Below are 23,098 nucleotides of genomic sequence, written 5' to 3'. Positions count from 1 at the left end.
TGACTCAGCACCACTTGCACAGAAAGCTCTGTCTCATATTGTACATAATGTAAGACTGAGGGTGGGGTCGGTTCATTGTGAGACATTTCCTTGTTATGTCCTGGACAGCATCCTCACTCCAATTGTACTGGGTCTAACCTGGTTGGTCAAACTTAATCTGTTGGTGGATTGACAAGACAGGGAGATCATTGAATGAGGGGATTACTGCCCTGAGAACTGTTTAGACTTTTCCCTTTCTACAGTCTCTACGGAAATTTTACCTGCTTTTCTGTCTGGTTTTGAGGACATTTTTTCTGAAAAGGGGTGTCAGGATTTGCCTCCTCATCGTGCTTATGACTGTCCTATTAACTTGACCTCAGAGCTAAACTACCAAAGTCCAGACTGTATAATCTTTCTGGCCCTGAGAGACAAGTGTGGCGCCTGTGTCTACGTATAGCCCCACAAAATGCCTGCATGTGTAATATAATTCATATGTATTGCCAGCAATGGTGAGGGTAAGCTCTCTGCTGTTTTCATTACATACACATATTGTTACCCGACCAATTACTGGAGGATTGTGCACTTTTGTCCAAACCAGGAAGTTTTGCATGATCAATCAGACAGGGGAGGAGGTGCTTCAGTTCTAGATGTAGTGTGAGGAAGGAGCATCATGGAGTTCCCTGTGCAAGGGAGAGAAGTCTGTTCTCTGCAAGGGAAAGCTGCACAAGGCAGGGCCCAGTCCCTAGAGCACAGAGACTTCAAGAGTCTGTGCTAAACTGTGAGTCTGCTCGGTCTTCATATAAAAAGCAGTGAAGTGTTTTCCCGGGAACTGTGCCAGAGAAAGTGAGTGTTCTGACAGGATTCATGTTGGATGCTCGCTTGAAGGGACCACAGATCCAGTAACTGTTCACCTTGGACCCCTGGGGATCCAAGGAATCATCTACCAGAGGTGTGATTAGCAGCTGGAAGGCTACACAACCTCACAGCAGAGAGTCTGAACCCTCACCATGCAGGTCTGTCAAAAATCGTGTATGTGAATTGTACAGAAGCTTCTGGAACTGTTCGCAGAACTCCAGTAAAAGGTACAAACTGGTTATTACCCTGTCTCAAGCTGATTATTTCTTGCTGTGCCATTCCTGCTCCAAATCCCCTGGGAGCCAGCCCTGGTTGGAAAGGGTCATCTGGCACTGCTCATCATCACCTAAATCCCAGGGGCCCTCATCAGGGCCCTGCCTTACCAGGTCGAACATCTCAACTGGAGTCACAAACCTTTTTATTATTTTATTATTAACCCCACAATTGATAAAGACTGGCGCCTCCCCGGTCGGACCATACCAGCACTCGGACCGCCATGCACCAGTACCATAACCGCAGCGGCTCGGCCAGGGCGGCACACAAGACATAAAGGATTTCATTGTGGAAAGTCTGGAGAAGGGATATATCAGACCCTCATCTTCTCCCGTGGCGGCACGGCAGAAAAAAGATGGCAGTCTACGTCCCTGTTTAGATTTCCGGGAATTAAATTAAATTACCATCCGAGATCCATACCCTCTTCCTCTGATTCCAGATTTGTTCAGCCAGGTTGTAGGAGCTAAGGTATTCTTCAAGTTGTATTTAAGGAAAGCCTACAATCTGGTTAGAATCAGAGAAGGGGATGAATGGAAAATAGCGTTCAATACCCCTGAAGGGCATTTCGAGAGTCTGGTTATGCCTTTCGGTTTGACCAATTCACCTGCGGTGTTCCAGCATTTCATAAATAATATTTTCCAGCATTTGGTGGGGAGGTTTGTGGTGGTCTATCTGGATGATATTTTCGTTTACTCACCTGATTTTGAGACACATGGGGGGCATGATGCTCCAGATATTAAGGAATAACAAGCTATATGCCAAACTAGAGAAATGTGTTTTCACCGTCCAGGAGGTGTAGTTTTTGGTGTACCTGTTGTCATCTTCGGGTTTTCGGATGGATCTGGAGAAGATCCGTGCAGTCCTTGATGGGACCGCCCCGAGAAACTGAAGGCTCTACAATGTTTTCTGGGCTTTACTAATTTTTTCATTTAATTCATCCAAAATTATTCAGTAATTGTGAAACCCCTTACTGACATGACTAGGAAGGGGTCTGATTTTTCCAAATGGTCGGATGCTTCCCTGCAGGCTTTTTCCTCCTTAAAGAACTGTTTTGCCATGGCACCTATACTCAGTCAACCCGATGTTTCCCAACCCTTTATTGTGGAAGCTGATGCATTAGAGGTGGGGGCTGGGGCTGTGTTGACTCACGGTCAGTCCCCTGGTAAATGGCGTCCATGCACTTTCTTTTCTAAGAAATTGTCTGGAGGGGGCTGTCCATACTATTACTTGTATTACTGACCATAAGAACCTGTCATATCTTCAATCAGCTAAACGTCTCAACCCTAGGCTAACTAGATGGTCCCTGTTTTTTACTAGGTTCAATTTTGTTACTTTTCGTCCAGGGGTCAAAAATGTCAAGGCTGATGCTTTGTCCCAGAGCTTCCCTGGTGGTGGTGACCATGAGAACCCTGCCCCGATATTACAGAAGGGGGTAGTCATTTCGACATTGTACCCTGAAATGGAGGGTAAGGTGTTGAAGGCCCAGGGGGATGCTCCGCCTCCTGTCCTTCAGGAAGATTATTTGTACCATCTAATCTGCACCGCAAAGTAATTAAGGAACATCATAACTTTGTGCTTGGTGGTCATCCAGGTGGTAAGGCAACCGCAAACCTCCTCTCTCGTCATTTTTGGTGGTCGGGTAGCATCAGGATGTAGTTGAACACATATCTGCTTGTAGTATTTGTGCCCGTTCTAAAGTATCGCATACCCGTCCGTCTGGTACTCTTCTTCCGCTACTTATTCCTACCAGGCCGTGGACACACTTGTCTATGTTTTTTTTTACTGTCCTACCAGTTTCTGCAGGCAAAACAGTGGTTTTGGTGGTTGTAGATAGGTTCAGTAAAATAGTTCACTTTGTCGTATTTCCGGCACTTCCAAATGCCAAGACTCTTGCTCAGGTGTTTATAAATGAGATCGTGAAGCTCCATGGGGTTTATTTTTTATTTATTTTACTCACTTATATAGCGCCATTAATTCCACAGAGCTTTACAGACATAATTGGCACTGTCCCCATTGGGGCTCACAATCTAAATTCTCTATCAGTATGTCTTTGGAGTGTGGGAGGAAACTGGAGAACCTGGAGGAAACCCATGCAAACACAGGAAGAACATACAAACTCCTTGCAGATGTTTTCCTTGGTGGGATTTGAATCCAGGACCCCAGCGCTGCAAGGCTGCAGTGCTAACCACTGACCCACCGTGCCGCCCTCCCTCTAATGTGGTGTCAGATCGGGGGACCCAGTTCGTTTCCAAGTTCTGGAAATCATTCTGTTCTCAACTGAGTGTGCAGCTGTCGTTTTCTTCTGCCTTCCATCCTCAGTCGAATGGACAGACCGAGCGCAACAATCAGAATTTGGAGACCTACCTCAGGTGTTTTGTCTCTGAAAATCAGGAGGATTGGGCATCCTACTTACCGCTAGTAGAATTTGCCATTAATAATCATCGGCAAGAATCCACAGGTCAGGTCACCTGTCTTTGGTGCATACGGTTACCATCCACAGTTTGGTACTTTTAGTGGTGGAGGAGCTTCGGGAGTTCCTGAGGAGGAATGTTTTGCTTCGCCGCTCTCCTCGGTGTGGCAGGGGGTTGTGAGTAATTTGAAGATCATGGGAGACAGGTATAAACGTATAGTTGACAGAAAACGCTTGCCAAGTCCGGACCTGAATGTGAATGACTTTGTGTGGTTGTCTACCAGGAATATCAAGTTGAAACTTCCTTCTTGAAACCTGGGACCTAGGTTTATTGGTCCCTATAAAATAACCACTGTCATTAACCCAGCAGCGTTTCGACTTGAGCTACCTCAGGCCCTTAAGGTCCACAATGTCTTTCACAGGTCTCTACTCAAGAAATATGTGAAACCTCTTGAGTCCTCACCTCTACTGCCGCCCCCAATAATGGTTGATGGTAATCTGGAGTTTCAGATTTCGAGGATTGGAGATTCTCATCTCCAACATCGTTCCCTACAATACTTGGTGCACTGTAGAGTTATGGTCCTGAGAAGAGGATGTGGGTTTCAGCATTAGAGGTGAATGCTCCCAGGCTGGTTCGTTCATTCCACACCTCTTATCCTGAGAAACCTGGTCATGAGTGTCCGGAGGCCACTCGTAGAAGTAAGGGTACTGCCACGGGTGTGTCACATGTAGTAGGCAGTCATTCTGCAGCTGGTTGCAGAAGGTCACTTCGTTTGGCATTACAGATGCCTTCTTAAATCTGGCTTACTTTAGGACACAGCAGCTACCTCCCTCCTGCTCTGATTGACACCCTGGCCTGGGTGTTTAAATACTTTCAGCTTGCTGCAGGGAGGGGCCAGTGATATTCACACGTTCCCTTGTGAAGGCTTGGAGCTATTGCAGTCTGCTTTACTTCCTCTCTAGTGCTTGGAGGAAGTTTAGTGTAATCTCTCTGAAGTCGGCTCAAGCTAAGTTTCTTCCCCCTGTGTTTGTCTTCCTTGTTGTCTTTAGTTTATAGTGGTTATTGACCAGTGATCACCCCCCCCCCCTTCCCTATCTAGGGCCTAGCTCTAGAGATTTACAGGGCTTAGGTTTCCTGTTCGGCAATTGGTGAGGAACCAATATAGGGACGGTAGGGGAGACAGGGTGATATTAGATCAGCCTAGGAGGTCTCCACTCCCCCTTTCCCTAGTGTCTGGGCTTCCTTCCCCTCATCCCTTCATGTTGCACTTTGTCTTTCCTACACTTTGTGTGACAGAGAGATGGCGGTCTCTGTCGCTGTTTAGATTTCTGGGAATTTAATCAAATTACCATTTGAGATCCATACCCTCTTCCTCTGATTCCAGATTTGTTCAGCCAGGTTGTGGAAGCTAAGGTATTCTCCAAGTTGGATTTAAGGGGAGCCTACAACCTGGTTAGAATCAGAGAAGGGGATGAATGGAAAACAGCATTCAATACCCCTGAGGGGCATTTCAAGAGTTATGCCTTTTGGTCTGACCAATGCACCTGCGGTGTTCCATCATTTCATAAATGATATTTTCCATCATTTGGTGGGCAGGTTTGTGGTGGTCTATCTGGATGATAGTTTGGTTTACTAACCTGATTTTGAGACACATCAGGAGCTTGTTAAACAGGTGCTTCAGATAATACGGGATAACAAACTACACTGCTCAAAAAAATAAAGGGAACACTTAAACAACAGAATCTAACTCCAAGTAAATCAAGCTTCTGTGAAATCAAACTGTCCACTTAGGAAGCAACACTGATTGACAATCAATTTCACATGCTGTTGTGCAAATGCAATAGACAATAGATGGAAATTATTGGCAATTATCAAGACACACTCAATAAAGTAGTGGTTCTGCAGGTGGGGACCACAGACCACATCTCAGTACCAATGCTTTCTGGCTGATGTTTTAGTCACTTTTGAATGTTGGTTGTGCTTTCACACTCGTGGTAGCATGAGACGGACTCTACAACCCACAGAAGTTGCTCAGGTAGGGCAGCTCATCCAGGATGGCACATCAATGCGAGCTGTGGCAAGAAGGTTTGCTGTGTCTGTCAGCATAGTGTCCAGAGGCTTGAGGCGCTACCAGGAGACAGGCCAGCACACCAGGAGACGTGGAGAGGGCCGTAGGAGGGCAACAACCCAGCAGCAGGACCGCTACCTCCACCTTTGTGCAAAGAGGAACAGGAGGAGCACAGCCAGAGCCCTATAAAATGACCTCCAGCAGGCCACAAATGTGCACAAATGGTTAGAAACCGACTACATGAGGGTGGTATGAAGGCCCGATGTCCACAGTTGGGGATTGTGCTCACAGCCCAACACTGTGCAGGATGCTTGGCATTTGCCACAGAACACCAGGATTGGCAAAGTCGCCACTGGCGCCGTGTGCTCTTCACAGATGAAAGCAGATTCACACTGAGCACGTGTGACAGATGTGACAGAGTCTGGAGACGCCGTGGAGAGCGATCTGCTGCCTGCTACATCCTTCAGCATTTCCCGGTTTGGCAGTGGGTCAGTAATGGTGTGGGGTGGCATTTCTTTGGAGGGCCGCACAGCTCTCCATGTGCTCGCCAGAGGTAGCCTGACTGCCATAAGGTACCGAGATGAGATCCTCTGAACCCTTGTGAGACCATATGCTGGTGCGGTTGGCCCTGGGTTCCTCCTAATGCAGGACAACGCCAGACCTCATGTGGCTGGAGTGTGTCAGCAGTTCCAGCAAGATGAAGGCATTGAAGCTATGGACTGGCCCGCCCGTTCCCCAGACCTGAATCTGATTGAGCACATCTGGGACATCGTGTCTTGCTTCATCGACCAACGTCACGTTGCACCACAGACTGTCCAGGAGTTGGTGGATGCTTTAGTCCAGGTCTGGGAGGAGATCCCACAAGAGACCATCCGCAACCTCATCAGGAGCATGCCCAGGTGTTGTAGGGAGGTCATACAGGCACGTGGAGGCCACACACAATACTGAGCAGCATTTTGACTTGTTTTAAGGACATTACATCAAAGTTGGATCAGCCTGTAGTGTGTTTTTCCACTTTAATTGTGGGGGTGACTCCAAATCCAGGCCTCCATTGGTTAATAAATTTGATTTCCATTGATAATTTTTGTGTGATTTTGTTGCCAGCACATTCAACTTTGTACAGAAGTATTCAATGAGAATATTTCATTCATTCAGATCTAGGATGTGTTATTTGAGTGTTCCCTTTATTTTTTTGAGCAGTGTATATGCCAAACAAAAAAAATGTGTTTTCGCCGTCCAGGAAGTGCAGTTTTTGGGGTACCTGTTTTCGGATGGATCCGGAGAAGATCAATGCTGTCCTCGATTGGGACCGTCCCAAGAAGGTTTCTGTACCAAAAGGTTTCTGTCCCAAATATTAAGTTATGTTTTTCTATTGTATCAAATACTTATTTCATGCAATAAAATGCAAATTAATTATGTAAAAATCATACAATGTGATTTTGGGGATTTTTTTTAGGTTCTGTCTCTCACAGTTGAAGTGTACCTGCGATAAAAATTACAGATCTCTCCATTCTTTGTAGGTGGAAAAACTTTCAAAATCAGCAGTGTATCAAATACTAATTTTCCCCATTGTATATATACACATAGCATATGCGCTATGTGTATATAGTCAGGATCGTTTGTGTGTATGTATAGCACAGATAGAGATGCTAGAGTGATGCAGAAGTGACCACTGCCGCCCCACATCTTCAAACCACAATGCTTTTGTCCCCCGCCGCTTCATTGACTTAAACAAGATGTCATCAGGGGGCAGTGATAGAATGAGGGTGAGTGACGAAGTAGTGGGGACAGAAGCAGTGTGGACTGAAGATGTGGGGTGGTATGAGAGAAGTGGTAGTCACTTTTGCATCCCTGCTACTATAACAGGTCACCATCAGAGGACGGCAGTGACAGAAACTGAGGTAAATTATTGCAGCACTACCCCCTGATGACGCTTCATTTCAGGGCAGAAAAGAAAGCAATGAGAGTGACAGTAGCACCAGCACCCCATGACGAGCCGCTTGAAAATACCCAGCATATCATCGGAAGTAAGAAAAATAAACACATTCAGGAAGCTAGAGAGGGAATGGTGAGGAATGTTTAATTGAAGTACAGTTGAGAAGTGATTAGATTATAAAATGTAATAATTATTTAGTATGAAATTCACTTAGTCTCAGATCACACCCATTTGTTGGTAATGTTCCACTAAACTCTTACTGATTCTGGCTATATCATAGGCAGGATTGTTAGGGATGCTGGTATGTGTGGAAGTGTCATTTAATTGGGAGTATATCTTGGAGACATAATATAATTTGTCCATCATGACTATGGAACCCCCTTTTTTCCTTTACGTTTTAGATGAAGGTCAATTTGTTTTAAAGAGTTGTTGGCATCTATTCTCTGGATTACTTGATGCTTTATTCCAAAGGATGTTTTGTTTAAGATATCCACATATGCATCCTACTTGTACCTATGAGGTTTGTCTTCTTCAATATAATCATTGATGTCATTAGGTATACATTGCACGCAAAGTTCTTATATACGCATATATTAATACTTTCATTTTCTGATGTTTATACAGACCACAATTATGTTTTTTGTTTATTCAGATACCTTGATAAAGGCCCTATACAGCCGAAACATTGGCAATTTCTAATTTTCACGGGTCGCCTTGCAATAAATTCTTTCATTAAAATTTACACTTATGTGTGCCGAATACCTTTTCAGTATTGATGATATTGACATTCTTCCAAGCACCAACCTATAATAGCAGTGACAGCGAGCTTATTCATTCTTGAAGTATGAAGGACTGTGGCCTGACAAACTTTGAAACAGTGAAGAAACTGTGACCTAGTCACCTGGGCCAAAGGGCCCCGATTCATCATTTGCATTTTTTTAAGTCCTTTTTTATTTTGTGGTATTAGTTTCCATTTTTGGCACCAAATTCATCAAAATAGCGCACGCAGTTAATGAATTTGGGGCAAAGACTTCCTGTCTTGTACAAATCGCGCCCATTGACTTGCGTTGAACCGCATAAAATCCGCATGTATAGATTTATACATGCGGATTTTATGCGGTTCAATGTGCGGATGGTACCCGGGTCTGGAGAAGATGAGGCTCTTATCCGATCCAGGTACCATCATACCTGCAAGTTAAAAAAGAATTATAAAGTAAAAAATAAAAAAAATATTCATACTCACCTCTCCGGTCAGGTGATGGTCGCGTGACCATCAGCTGATTAAATGACATCACCGCAGGTCCTGCCAGTACACCGCGGGCCGCCGAGGAGAGAGGATCACTGCCGGGAGGAGACCGGGGGCCGCAGGAGAGGTGAGTATAAGTTTTTTTTTTTCTTTTTAATTATTTTGTTTTACTATAGATGCACCATTTGAAAGCAGAACTCTCCTCATAAGTTGGTCACACAATATAAATCCATGCCAGCTGCATGGATTTATATTGTGTGACCAACTTATATTGTCAAACCCTTTTCCAAATGCATTTGAGTGATGCTCAAAATCGCTTGGAAAACCGCTTGAAAAAACATGCATGAACGCATGTAAAAACGCTTAAAAACACATGTAGAATCTGCATGTGTTTTTTCTGCCAGGGAGAGGAAAAAACGCTCAGGAAATTTCTGCTTCAAATCTGCATCGTGGGCACATACCCTTACACATTTTTCGCCCCTAAACAATGCTACACCGCCATATCAAATTTCTTCATTTGCCCTTGACTGAAGAAGGGTGTAAGACGAGGCAAACTATTTCCACAGGAAGCACAGCATTTAGATTGCTATAGTTAATTTACACCTTAAGGGTGCTTACCTTAGGGTTCCGGCACCCGTTCGGTGGCCCTGTCAGGGCTTAAATCCAAACCCCGCCACAAAACGGGATTCGGACGTATGCGCTGATGGGGCCATAGACTATAATGTTGCCGCATTTTTCGAGTGTGTACACCTACTGGAGCCTGACACTCAGACATAGTAGACTGCACCATTATAGTCTGTGGCCCCCTCGGCGCATACGCCTGAATTCAGTTTTGTGGGGGGTTTGGACATAATCCCCGACAGGGCCACCGAGCATGAACTAATCGCAATATGAAAGCACCCATACATCTAAGCAGTTTACGGAAGCACAATCTTTTATGTTTTATGACTAAGACTTCTAATCATCATGGAAGCCGAGTTGCCTGCCTATGATTGGTTAGCATTATAAAGGGAGAAGAAGTACGCACCCCCAGTGAAAACGTTGTGATATCACCCACTTGTACTTAAAACAAGGTAACTAATTGTAATTTAATTATAAAGTGCTGTGAAATCTGTTGGTGCTATATAAATTAAAATTATTATTATAACTAATTAGGTGCCATATACTTTGATTGCTAATATCTCTGCAACAGAAAGACGAAATAAAAAACCCCAAAAACAAATGTTTTATTCCGCTGTGCAAAAGCGATTACATCATGTGTCCAGTTCAACATAAAAAAATTGATGAAAGTGATCTTTATCCCCTTTCTGACGTGGGGCGTAGTAATATGTATCTGTGCCCTGGGTGTCCGCTGATTGTCACAGCTGACAGATGGTACTATGTGCAAGGAGCGGTCCCGCACCGAAACTTCTTAACAAAAAAAAATTTTGGTTCCAAAATTGTGCTGATGTAAAGTAGACATGTGGGAAATGTTATTTATTAACTATTTTGTGTGACATATCTCTCTGATTTAACGGCATGAAAATTCAAAGTTTGAAAGTTGCAAAATTTTCACCAAATTCCGATTTTTTCACAAACGTATATCGAAGAAATTTTACCACTATCATGAAGTACAATATGTGACGAAAAAACATTCTCAGAATCAGGGGGATCCGTTGAAGCGTTCCAGAGTAATTACTTCATAAAGTGACAGTGGTCAGAATTGTAAAATTGGCCTGGTCATTAACGTGCAAACAGCCTTCGGGGGTAAAGGGGTTAAAGGGCTTCATACAAAACAACTCAAACTCAATGATTTTGCTGGTATTTTCATTTTATTGTTGTTATTATTTATTTCAGAGGCAAATGCTGGATAAAGGTGCAGAACTGTGCTACCAGTTTTGTACCAACAAATACCATACACAATATACATTGCAGATTTTTTGTTTTACTTTCTAGTACTAGTAAAGTCAGTAACATAGACAAACCTAAAAGCAGATTATGACATGGAAAATAGAGTGCAAAAATAAAATCCATGAATACTGAGTCACCCAATCTGCTCCCGTAGTTATCATTACCACCAAAGTTACAAGTATACATTATTCTCCACACTACAGGGTCAGTGGTTCAAGATATTACAGAGTATATTCATGTGCATAAATGGCTTTGTTGTCTTTATTCTACACAAACCCTCCAACTACACAATTGCCACATACCGAGTTCCCTTTTTCTTGTGTATACCACTATCTACTTGCATCCATTATTGCATGACATACTACTATGGATGACCACGAGGCACAATCATTTACAAAAGGGAGATGTTTTGTTAGTAGAGTGATTAAAAAGGTCGTCCAGAATTCCGAAGTCATGAGTGCTTCCTTCTAGAAACAGCAGACATCTGTCCATGGGCTCTGTGTGTTATTGAAGCTCAGCTCCACGGAATTGAATTGGGATGTGATGCAATACCACACACAACCTGTGGACAGGTGTGGCACTGTTTTCAGAGAGACAGCACACATTTTTCCTAATCCTGGACAACTCCATGTAAGCAGGAGGCAGCCATATTGTGGAAAAGTAAAGAGCCCTAAAATTCCAATATACACACTCATGGCTTTTAGGGAGTTCATTAGTTCTTATAGTTCCTAATATTTGGGCCACTTTCCTCTGCCCTCCATCACACAAAGCGGCTCTCTCTGCATTGTTATATTCTACCACCAATTCTTTTTATTTTTAAGTTTTTAAACACATTTGACCAGCTTAAGGGCAGATTTCTGAGGTTTTGTATATTGTCACCACACTAGTGGGGGGCTATTTTATATAAAGGAAGATTCCAGTCAAAACTAAAAAAAAAAAGCTGAAAAAAAAAAGTACAATATAATGCTTGTATGTTATCCAAGTGCATATTGTAAAATCTCTATTCACTATTATGCTGTGGCTTCTACATTGTTACAGCCTGTGGCACAAAGCTGTACATGAATCCGTTATATTTTAATTCTCTCGCCCTACACATCAGTAGGCAGGCGCAGGCAATTATCTACCCGCTGTGCCCTGTCCAGGGCTGGTTTCACAAGTATGAATTTTTCGGGCTGCGTAAGGACTGTGATAAGGCATGGATCTTCTAACCTGAACTTAGAGGAAATCTGTCAGCAGGTTTTTTCTACAAAATCTAACAGCAGCATGAGGTAGGGATAGAGACCCTAATTCCAGCACGGTATCACTTATTACATTCAGAATATAAAAATATATTTTAGTATCTGGTTTTAACTATTAAAAATAACACAGGCGATTTCTCCTCATTATAAGTTGTACAGAGGTGTGTTCGGGTGGGATCAATGATACTGGTGTCAGTAGAGGATCGGCTTATGTTTAAACAATTCGTAAACATTTTATAGTAAAACGTTTTGTTAAAAAATTACATTGTGTGCAGCAGATATGATAGTCACAGTTTTCTTCACCACAGTTTTCTGTGTACGTTGTATTTTGCTGCTAATCCGTGCTGGGGGCGAGGTTGGACTAGAAGGCACGAGGCCAGTTGTCCTGTAGTGATAATCTTCTTCTGATGAAACATTATTAATATAGATATTGAAACAGCAAAACACAGCCCAGTCTGTGACACATCCCTGGAATTATATTATGGTGCTGTTAGATTACATAGCAAAAACCTAGTCCAGATTCCCTGTAACAACCTCATGGACATATACGAGGATGTTGAGTTTAGGTTAAAAGACCCCCTGGCCAATCCAGAAATTGTGGGCAACGCAAACTGTGAAACGTGGACGTGTGAAGCCAGCATAATTAATACCGCCCTGTTTTACTGCATACTGTCGGGTTTGATATTGTGGTCATTACCTGCACATTTTTTACAGACGAAACACATTTTTTAACATGTTTCATCTGTAAAAATATTTGGCCAGTAACTGAACATAAAAGCACATGCAGTTTAGCCGCAGGGTAATTCCCTGGAAAAAAAAAAAAAAAAGAGAAAAAATGAGATGAATAGATTTTTATTAAACATTTCTGACAAACACAGGTGTCCTATAGGGGAGCACCAATGTAAAATTATGTGAAGACTGGAATCTTTCTTTCGTACATGTCATAAGCAGCCTCTACATCTCACACACATTTTCTCGTGCACATAAGACTATCATTTTTGAAGGCCACAGCTGAAATTTGTAATATAACATTATCAATTAAAAATCCTGTTAAGAATATTTCCCTTTTAGGCCACAATTCACCTTCCGGTATATTTACAAGACTTTATGACAAAAACACAAAGCTAAAACCTGCATATACAAGACCCGTCTGTATTTACAAAACTATACCACACATTCAAGTTCCCTCTTCCCCTTTTCTGTTAGGAAGGTTTTTTTTCCATCACCCGTAAGAATACACAATACAATCAGGGGTTGACCAGATGACCACTTGGTATCAGTTACATATTGGAAACAATGTATCAGTGTATTAATGAGGTTCACATTGAAAAGGGCCCCGAGTAATGGGGTTTAGTAGGAATACACACACCGATAATCTTCCAATGATGGGTGAACATACAAAAAGAGTGCTGTACTATACGAATCGACAAGCGTCCGGCCCCGCAACAGAGCAATATTATAGGAACCATCTACCCAGATCCCTTTAGATCAACAGTCTCTAGGTTGACACTGTACAAATTTAAGAGTTATATGAAAAGGTCATAAGGATATTTTGCAAAAGCATATAAAGTTTTTTTTTTCTAGCCCAAGTGCCAAAGATTCGGTTTTGCTCACGTTTTACAGTCCATTTGCTAATTTCAATTCCATAAAGCTAAATTTGTTAGACATTAGCTAGAAATAAAAAAAAAAAATGGTCCACAGACTTCATCAGGCAATGAATTGGGATGCAGTGGTATCGGGAGTCAGCGCCTGGTCCACTCAGTGCCTGGTGACTTGACTTCTGTAATAATATAGGGCCCATTAGTCTGTAGCTTTCCTAACCTATACGAGCAATATGTCTCATAATTATATACATACAATAAATATTCTTTATCATAAAGTAAAATATATATATATTTATATAGCTATATATAGAGAACGATATGTTTTGTACACTTTGCAAAAGGACTGTGGCAGGTAGGCGTTACCCTGGCACAACATATATACATAGAATATAGCTGAAGGGCTAAGGGAATGCTATTTAGATGTGGTTATTGCTTTAAAAAGAAAATGCAGCTTAAGCTTGGAGGGATGCTGCAGGCATTCAGTGCCAAAAATGATCATTAGGTAAGCCATTAAGTCAATTGAATGATAAAAATCAGTCATTTCGAGGATTATTTTGGTGCGCTAGTCCTTCATAAGTGACTTCCTATGGAGCTATGGTGACCACCGTAACAGTGCTAAATTGTTCTAGCAGATTCTGGTGATTCTTCTGGTGATTCTTGTGCAGATTCTTGGATATGTCCTTGAATATATCAGAATATTCTGCAATGCTTATATTATCCATTTACCAAAGTGGTAAAACTGGACACTGCTTTTGCATTAATGCTGCAATGCATCTCCCAATCCATGGTCTTCTCTTCACTGCCGGTCTGGTTCCATTCAGTGTTGAGAACTGGTGAGGTCTTCTGGCATCAGGTGGGAGAGGTGTAAGTTACGCCTGTATTACAACTAGGCTCTGTGTAACCTTGCAGCTGTGGCTGCCTGAGCTGTATGAAAACCATAAAGAAAAAAAGTTACTGAATGTGTAAGATAGGAGAAAAGAAAAGAGTAAATAGTAAGGAGAGAAGGAAAGGAAGGAGAGAGACATTTAAAGGTCATTTTACAATGTGGATAAATAATGATTGAGAGAAGAAATTTATAGAGGAAATCTATCGAGGCATAGGGAAATGTTCATTTCTTCATGACATTCATACAGTATATTAATATTGTTCAGTGGTTTAGTTTATTATGTCGACTGCGACAAACATATGATTTATAAAAATTAAAGCCAGTTGGTCTCCATTAGTAAGATGCTCTAAATTGTGTAGTTCACAGCAACTAGTTTCTTAAATTGGTAGCACATACAGGACAGATCATCAACCAGTTAAGATGTAAAGGGGTTTTACACAACTGTAATAATAATGATGGCCCATCCCTAGAATAGGTCATGTATAGAGTTGAGCAAAAACATTTGAGCTGCCCTGGTCCAGCTTCTACTTTAGTGCTCCATGTCAGCTGCACCAGGGCAGTCTTCACTTCTGCACCCGGCATCTGGGAACCTGTTGTGTATAATTCATGACACCATAAAGCGAGGACCTAATATCGCATGAGCACTTACTAGGTCCCACAATGTCATGACTTGCTTCATGATGTTGCAAGGACTAGTACGCGTAAGAGGCACCCAGGATGCTGGACTGAGAATGCCATGACCACGAGTGAAGCCTATTGACTAGACCTCACGCAGTCATGATGCAGCAGGGCCTAGTGAGAGCAAGAGGTGCGCAGGTAGCCTGGCTGGGGATGCCAGGTGCAGATGTCAAATACAATATGGACCCCGGACCAGGCCAGCGAGAATCTTTTTGGTGAACTCTAGTCATGTATATAAAAATCAGTGGAAGTTTGACTCCCTTTATCTTCATCAATCAGCTTTTTGAAGTGCACTGCTGCCCCCTCAATTACCTAATCAAGATAGTTTCGGAAGTCGGACCCCATGATCTTATATTGATGACCTACCCTACAGATGAATCTTAAATATTAAAACTCCTCTAACTCATTAATTATAGATCTAAATGGCAAATTATTGGCTCCAAAACTACCTAAAAATGGAGTTGTCTTGTGCCGAATGTTTGAGTCCATACGTTGTATGAGACGCTTGGCCCCCTTGAGAATCCTACAGAACTCTGGTGTGCCAGTCTATTAAAATAATACTAATATTCTGTATACTTCCCTGCTACATGCTGGTTATCATTCCTCACATCAGTCTATCTATGTAGAATAGAGCAAGGCCATCACTGACACATGACCATTTGCAGAACCACTGTCCAGTTCACTTTTGGTACTGGAGAATTTAGTCCTTAATATCTTGTACTAACCTTAATGTATTTCAAATAGTAAAATTTGCACAATTGCTATCATCTAGCATAAAACAGTCTAAAACAGTCCTGTATACACTTCCGACCTATTTGCTGATCTCCAGACATATATGAAGGGGAAGTAGCTTCTTACACTGTGGCTCAGACACACATGATGTTCGGCCCGTATTCCCCAGCGCTGTCACTGCTGGTGCTGCCGCCCCCTAGAGCCGAGCGCTCAGGAGAGGAGGGGAGGGTCGGAGGAGCTGGGGACGTGGGAGACGTAGGGGGGCTCGGGGTGGCACACATAGCTGGAAACAGAAAATGAGAATGAGATGATGCAGCGAGCATGGAGGGGTTAATGCATGTATTTGTCTCTAGGCTAGGAAAAAGGAGAAACGGGAATTGACATCTTATGTTCTTTTCATACAAAGCCTACTAGAATAAGATGCCAGAAGTACAGACAGTGAAGATAATAAGATACATCTTATTGCTGGGAAGTAACCAAGTGACACTCCCCAAGCATCTATTTCCTAGAATGGAAACTGAAATTTTCTCTGCCTGTCACGTTACAGGAAATGGTTAAATAAATAACATAAAGGATCCGATCATCTTTAGTTTAAGTAGAAGCATAATGTGATCCAACAAGACACTTGATTAGACAAGAACATTATATGACAACTACCGAGTATTATTTGTAAGATAAGATTCAATGGCTTTATTGTTAACCAAATGGTTATGAGTAATATTTTTAATATTAATCATCACTTCTTTCATATAAAATTGGATGCAAAGATTCCAGACACATCTACGACTGTAGTGACTGAGGTCTCCATCAGTCACTCTACAAATCTGAAGAATTAATCATTGGAATAGAGATCAAATACTTTTGTACACTGATGCTACTTAGAGGGGTTGTCCGACTTTGCGGACAATTTATTGCTTTACTTATTTGGGGCTAAAAATTCTTTTTGCCATCGGGTTTAATTAAATATTTTGCACCATACGTCTTCCAGGGCCTCTGTCTTGCATGTTGTGTCGCAGGCTGCAGAATGAGTTCACTGAGAATCTGTCAGTGAGATCATTCAGATAAGAGTTATCAACTCTCCCATCATTCTGTCTGTCTTTTTCTGGGCTCATCTCAGCTGATTTACAACCACAGACCACATCAAAGTTAAATGTACAGTGAAACAATGAGCCTGTAAAAGCCGAACGGTGCAACATTTTTAATGAAACCCACCTGCAAAAATATTTTTTTGCTCCAGATACGTGCATTTAATATATATACACATACATATATAGAAAAATTGTCCCCAAAGGTGGTCAACCCCTTTTACCAGCTAGCAGTAAGATGACGGCAAATCATATATTGATAAAACAGAACTATTTCAGTAATGTTTCGAGTTTCACTCAAGGGCCTGTGCCATGCTATAGAAAAAACATTACAGCTAAAGTTGCTGCAGCTGATACCAGAAGGTCTCCTCATCACCCAAGTTCTTGAGAGATAATGAGACCATGTCTATAACAAAGGAAAAGCTAATTTGGAGAAGAAGAATACTCAGGAATATCTATAGGCCAGTCTAGTGATAAAGAGATGAAGCCACTGGACTGTGTCACCATCTGACCTTCTCTTTCCATAATAAAAGTCTCATTAAATTATACTGCTAGACAACAAAGCTTGCAGCTGAATACAGAGGTTGGTTTAATAAATTCACATACAGCATTGATGTAATCCATGAGCAATCCATAATAAATAAATATTCACACATCAGTATGACTGCGGCTCATGACTATGATTTACCAATGTATTATTCATCTATAGAACAACATTCAGACCAGCTCTAGAGAAGAAGACTTTGTATCTGTCACGACTCTCTTCCCTTTTGAACAGCTTTATTTTAGAGATGTCCTTACAGCATGATTGTAATACATGTGATCTGATGAATTACTGCTCTGCTTACCAGACAGGAGACGGCCACGGCGAGAGGCTTCTGCTGCCAGAGCGCAGGATAGCTCAATGCGCTTCTCCTGCTCCTGAAGCTGAGATTCAGGATCTGGAGGCAACTCCATCTCAGAGTCACTTAAAGGAATAACATTCTGCAAACTTAGGAATGGACAAAGAAGACAACATTTTAAGACATGCATAAGTAAGATGATGCGCTCAGGTCAATCTTCAGTTCTTGCCAGCACCTTGTGTAGATTTATTTAAGGACAATATAATCAGCCTCCAGAGCTTATTTTAAATGAAAGGGGGAGTTACCAGTGTGAGACATGTAGATCAGGAGAACGGACTGTCAGTCATTGCATGTCTCACACTGGTAACGCCCCCTTTCATTTAAAATAAGCTCTGGAGGCAGATTCTCATGCAGATCTATATCTGGCCCAAAGCTCTTAAAAGCTCATTTACATATTTAATCATGAATTACTTGGGAATAAGACATTATATCGCAGATATCAAGTTATCATTTTATTCAACTTTCTATGACCTGCTTGCGCATATAGACTGCTTATGAAGGATGACAAGAAAAGACTTTCCTAGCCAAAAAATCAGTTTTATATTAGATGGGTCTTCTGTTGAGGGGACAATGAGTCTTGACATTCCTCATCTTTTACCTTTACATTACTTTGGCAAAAGTAAATGTAGGAGGAAAACTTCTTTAATGCATTGTCATTTTGTTAGATTTATTTTTAAGCAGGAAAACATGTTTATTGGCTTTTAACATGCTTTATATATCCAGCTGTGACATTTGATGTGAATTGGCTTCCATTGGGAGCACCACCAAAGGGGTATTCCTGTTTCTGCAATTGAATTGGTATTCTTCGTGTAATAAAAACATCCAAATAAAGACACTTATTTGCTGAAAGGCGAATACACCATCATTGGTATAGTAGTGGTTTAAGGTTTACTATAGTACTGCTATCATGACTTCCCTGGAAACAATAAATCCTACAGATATTTTACAATACAAATACAGATGGAATATTCTATACATTCTATGGACACTTTGAGGTCCATTTTTTTCTGGAATGCATTTATTTTTGCTAATAAAAAAAGCATTTTTGTAATTAAGTTTTATTAAAAAACTTCAACCATTTGACTTCTGCAGCTTCTATGAGTTACAGTACACTGCATCTCTATAAGCACATATCCTGAAAAATGAAAACGTTATGGGTCTCGGAAAATGGCAACAAAAGCAAAATATTTTTCTTTTTATTACAAATTTCTGTATATTTCCTTCATCACTTAAATAAAATAAAAAACTATACATGTTTGTTATCTGCATACTTGTACTGACCTGGAGAATCATATTGGCAGGTCAGTTTTACCACAGAGTGAACACGGGAAATAAAAAACAAAAACAATTGTGGAATTGCCCTTTTTTTTGCAATTTCACTGCACTTGGAATTTTTTTCCCGTTTTCCAGTGCACTATGTGGTAGAGTGAAAGGTGGCATTCAAAAGTACAACCCGTATCGCAAAAAAAAGAAGCCCCAAGTGCTCATACAGCTATGTGAATGGAAAAATAAAGTTATGGCTCTACGAAAAAGGGAGGAAAAAACGAAACCGAAAAAAAATGGAAAACACCCAGAGGTGAAGGGGTTAAAATCTATGTAATACACATTCAATAGCAGCACGAGAGCTCTCTGCTGTCTTCATTTTTCAGATGTTCATGATAGGTTTACTAACAAAGTAAAAAAATAATCATCTATAAAATTAAGTTAGGGTACCTCCTTAATTCCTAAATGTGTAGACAGTGATCAGGCAGAACTTACAAGGCATTAAAGGGGTTGTCCCACAAACAAAGTACATTTTAATTACTAAATCTTACAATGAAAATAAGTGCCACAATTGGATGTTTTTAAAAAAATGTTCCTGTGCTGAGATAATGTTATAAATGTGCCCCAGCTGTGTCCTGTGTAATGTCTGTCTGACCGTGCAGGAACATGGTCTGATCATACCACTTTTGGCCAATGGAGAACTCAAAAAAGTATACAGACAGGACAGCAGGGGATCGCAAATAATTCTTTCTTTGAGGTAAAACAGAGAAATGTTTTACCTCACAAAAAGAATCAGTTGTGATCCCCATGCTGTAATAACTGTATACTCTTTTGTGTGTCATGACCAGACCATGTTCCTGCACGGTCAGACGCAGCCATTACACAGGACACAGCTGGGGCACATTTATAAGATTATCTCACACACAAACTTTTTTTTTAGCAGCTGTTGTCGGCTAATGCATCATAGCTTCAATTCAAAAGAATGGGAGCTGCACTGCAGCACCTAGCAGTGGCCGCTACACTTTGAATGGAAAGGAACTCAGAAGCTCAGTTCAACATCAGGAACTATGGATAGGTCATCAATACATATGCCAAGATAAAACCCTATAATGTACATGATGAGGGAGTGCTCCAGGGTTGGGTTGTTTTTTTTTTTCTTTGGAATGGTGTTTTTTGCTTTTATGTCAATTTGGTTTTACTTTTGTAAACTAAAAAAAGTGTAAGTGGTTCAGTAAAAAAATAAATTCTTTAAATAACCTAATGACAATGCAAAAATAAATGCATTTCAGAAAAAAAAATATCTCAATGTAAATAGCTTAAAATCGTATAGAAATATAAAGGTAGATTTGACTAAATATGTCCAACCTTGATTTGGCGATAAGTGTTTTTATCCGTTCCACCTTCCTCTGCTTCTCTTGCAGCTCCTCTGGGCTAAGAGGACTCACAGGTTCCATATCAATGTAACGCTCTGGAATGAGCACCTTGTCTGGGGTGGAGAGCTGAGACACAGAGACGGACATACAAAACGTGATACATAGAGTGCAAATGATGCAGCCTCCGCATGATGTACAATGTGTCAGAGATGTGGCATGTTTGCAATGGCATATGAGTCCATAGTGACTTATATACAACATATGTGGAACACAAACGAGTATGGGACTGTTTATGTTACAAATGTGTGCATGGTAAAGTGTGAAAATCTGATACAAAATTCAGGGAGTGGCACCTTGTCTGGTGTGTTGATCTGAAACACAGAGGGGAACAGTTTATATTGGTAAAACAGGTAGAGGTTAACCGGAAAAAGAGATATAAGTTGTGAGACAAGAAGAAGAACGTAAGTGATGGGAACATAGTGACTGAGGCAGGAGGAGGGACAAAAGAAAAGAGGGGTAGGAATTATATAGGTGAGTTAAAGAAACGGGACTGAATTTAATGTTTGTATTTTAAGTAGTTACCTCTCTGTTGATATCGACATCAAAGCCCGGAAGGTCCACCTCCATTTTGCGTAGACGGGCGATTTCTTCTCGAGGGGATTCATATGCTCTTTGGGGCTCTTGGGATCGGATAGCAGCTTCAAGGTCTGAGATGTCCACCTCATGAATGCTACGATGTCTCCGCACCTGGTACCAAGAAGTGATGTGTTGTGATCAATGTACATGAGCATCCCATAAGGGTGTAAAATGAATTTGCTTTGTGTAGGAAGAACTAGGTAAGTTAGGCTTGACTCACTACTCGGTATGCGCTCGCTGGTTTTGTAGTACTGGGGTCTGTCTGCTGTCCAGATGGGAGCTGAAGACTTCGCCTCTTTTCTTTCATTGAGCCACTCTGATGGCGTTTCATGCGATTGATCTGTTCCTCTACGCTCATTTTAGACTTCACCTCACTGGGAAACAGGGCACTCTTTGGTCGTTCCTATCAACCAAGTAAATATTTTAGCAATAAGGTACATTTCACTCAGAACAACTTAAAGAAAGTCTGTCACCAGTTCAAAAGTCGTCATTTTTTGCTCATATTTTAGTTTAATATTTTATTCCCGCTGCTTCCTTTAGTTGGGCCTTTTCATTTAGTACTACTTTTTATAGTCTTTACCAAGAGGGCGTTGCTCACAGGGTAATAATACAGCGCAACCTAAAGACATGCCCATGAGAATCCTGTGAGCCACACCTCTTTGGTTTGGCGAAGACCTTAAAGACTAGCCCTGACTTAAAAAAAAAACATCTCTGCAACCGTATGGCGGATTAAAAAAAAATGCTCAGGGAAGCAGCGGAAATAAAATATGAGAAAAATCTTCACACTTTTGACCTGATGACAGGCCCTCTTTAAGGCCCACAGACACAGTAGATGAAAGTTGGCCAAATCTGGAAAATTTGACAAACAAGTCAATCAAACAAATGATTTCATCTCTCCCCTGACAAACAACTTTGGGGGAGAGAAAGATCTAGCAGTTTAAGTTGATCCTCTTGTTTTCAAAAAAGATAAGCCACTGCCAAAAGTGAATGGCAGTGGCCGTCTCCTTTTTTCCGACTGAAAATACATGAACGATTGGTTGAGATGAGCAGTTGTGTATAGACAGGAGAGAAACAGAGAAATCCTTTATCCAGTGCCCTCAAGATTAGATAAAAATATTCACACTCAGTGGTAGACCAATAGTGTAAACACATAAATAGGAAAATAGTCAAGTAATTTGATCTTACCCGTGAGATTTGTCCATTTGGCGCATGACTCCCCCCTCGTCTCACCACTGTTGGTTTTGGCATTGATCCTTCTTCATTTGGGGACTTAGTTCGTGGAGGGACGATTCCAACTTAAAAGACAGAGATAATAAATAAGAAAATCCTACCAATTCACTGTGCATTAACAATTAATTGTGAATATAAGGTTATCACCTTTATTGATGGCCTGTTGCTTCTCATTCTCTGGGTCTGGTTTTGTCTGCATGGGACTGACTCCTTCATTGGGGAGAGATGTTGAGAGGAGAGGGGATTCTCTCTTATAGGACTCCAAGCTTGGCTTCAGCTACAAAAATTAAATTGAACATTAAAATTAAAAATATTTGTGAAAGTGATGTGAAAAAAAAGAGAAAATGAAAAAAAAATAGAGACAATTTTAAGATTTTATTGGACAATCTAGAAAATTTGCATAGTTTCCCTTACTATTTGTCACGGAACACTTAAAAAAGCATTTGTACAAATGAGTGGACAAATTCTACAATCAATAAAATACCATATAAAAAATACCTCCCTGTTATTTTCTGAAAAGCAGCTTCAAAATAAAACCTATAAAGGAAACTAAAATGTGGATTGTAAATTACTATCACAAAGTGACACAAACACGTGAGGGGTTTTTGACAATTTTGTGACAGTGTTCACAAAATCAATTCTTAAAGGGATCATATATTTTTTTCTTAATAAATAAAGCTATTGGTTCACAAAATATTTATATATATATATATATATATATATATATATATATATATATTATACCTTCAGAAATTTATAACAATTGAGATATTTATTGTAATGATTAAGCACGGGTATGTGTCTATTGTTATT

General features: G+C 41.0%; 1 protein-coding gene across 17 annotated transcripts in view; it reads right to left on the bottom strand.

The window, feature by feature from the left end:
- Positions 1-10,560: 10,560 nt before the first annotated feature.
- The window catches only part of PLEKHA6 (pleckstrin homology domain containing A6), a 207,422-nt gene continuing 194,884 nt past the window's right edge, over positions 10,561-23,098 (bottom strand). For 13 of the 17 annotated variants that reach the window (XM_073667040.1, XM_073667039.1, XM_073667042.1 and 10 more), the window contains 9 exons: positions 22,433-22,562; positions 22,241-22,350; positions 21,276-21,458; positions 21,002-21,166; positions 20,773-20,790; positions 20,412-20,545; positions 17,730-17,872; positions 15,923-16,079; positions 10,561-14,424 (listed from right to left, as the gene is read on the bottom strand). In XM_073667040.1, the coding sequence (XP_073523141.1) occupies positions 15,931-16,079; positions 17,730-17,872; positions 20,412-20,545; positions 20,773-20,790; positions 21,002-21,166; positions 21,276-21,458; positions 22,241-22,350; positions 22,433-22,562 (1,032 nt within the window). In that variant the 3' untranslated portion in view covers positions 10,561-14,424; positions 15,923-15,930. The remainder of the gene's footprint in view (positions 14,425-15,922; positions 16,080-17,729; positions 17,873-20,411; positions 20,546-20,772; positions 20,791-21,001; positions 21,167-21,275; positions 21,459-22,240; positions 22,351-22,432; positions 22,563-23,098) is intronic. The other 4 variants (XM_073667054.1, XM_073667044.1, XM_073667055.1 and 1 more) reach the window with 1 other exon arrangement.

Source organism: Phyllobates terribilis, unplaced genomic scaffold, assembly GCF_046119375.1.
Source record: "Phyllobates terribilis strain yellow unplaced genomic scaffold, ASM4611937v1 Scaffold_2__4_contigs__length_985480577, whole genome shotgun sequence".
NCBI classification, from domain to species: domain Eukaryota; kingdom Metazoa; phylum Chordata; class Amphibia; order Anura; family Dendrobatidae; genus Phyllobates; species Phyllobates terribilis.
The sequence above is the reverse complement of the archived record's forward strand: the minus strand, read 5'-3'. Positions and strand labels throughout refer to the sequence as shown.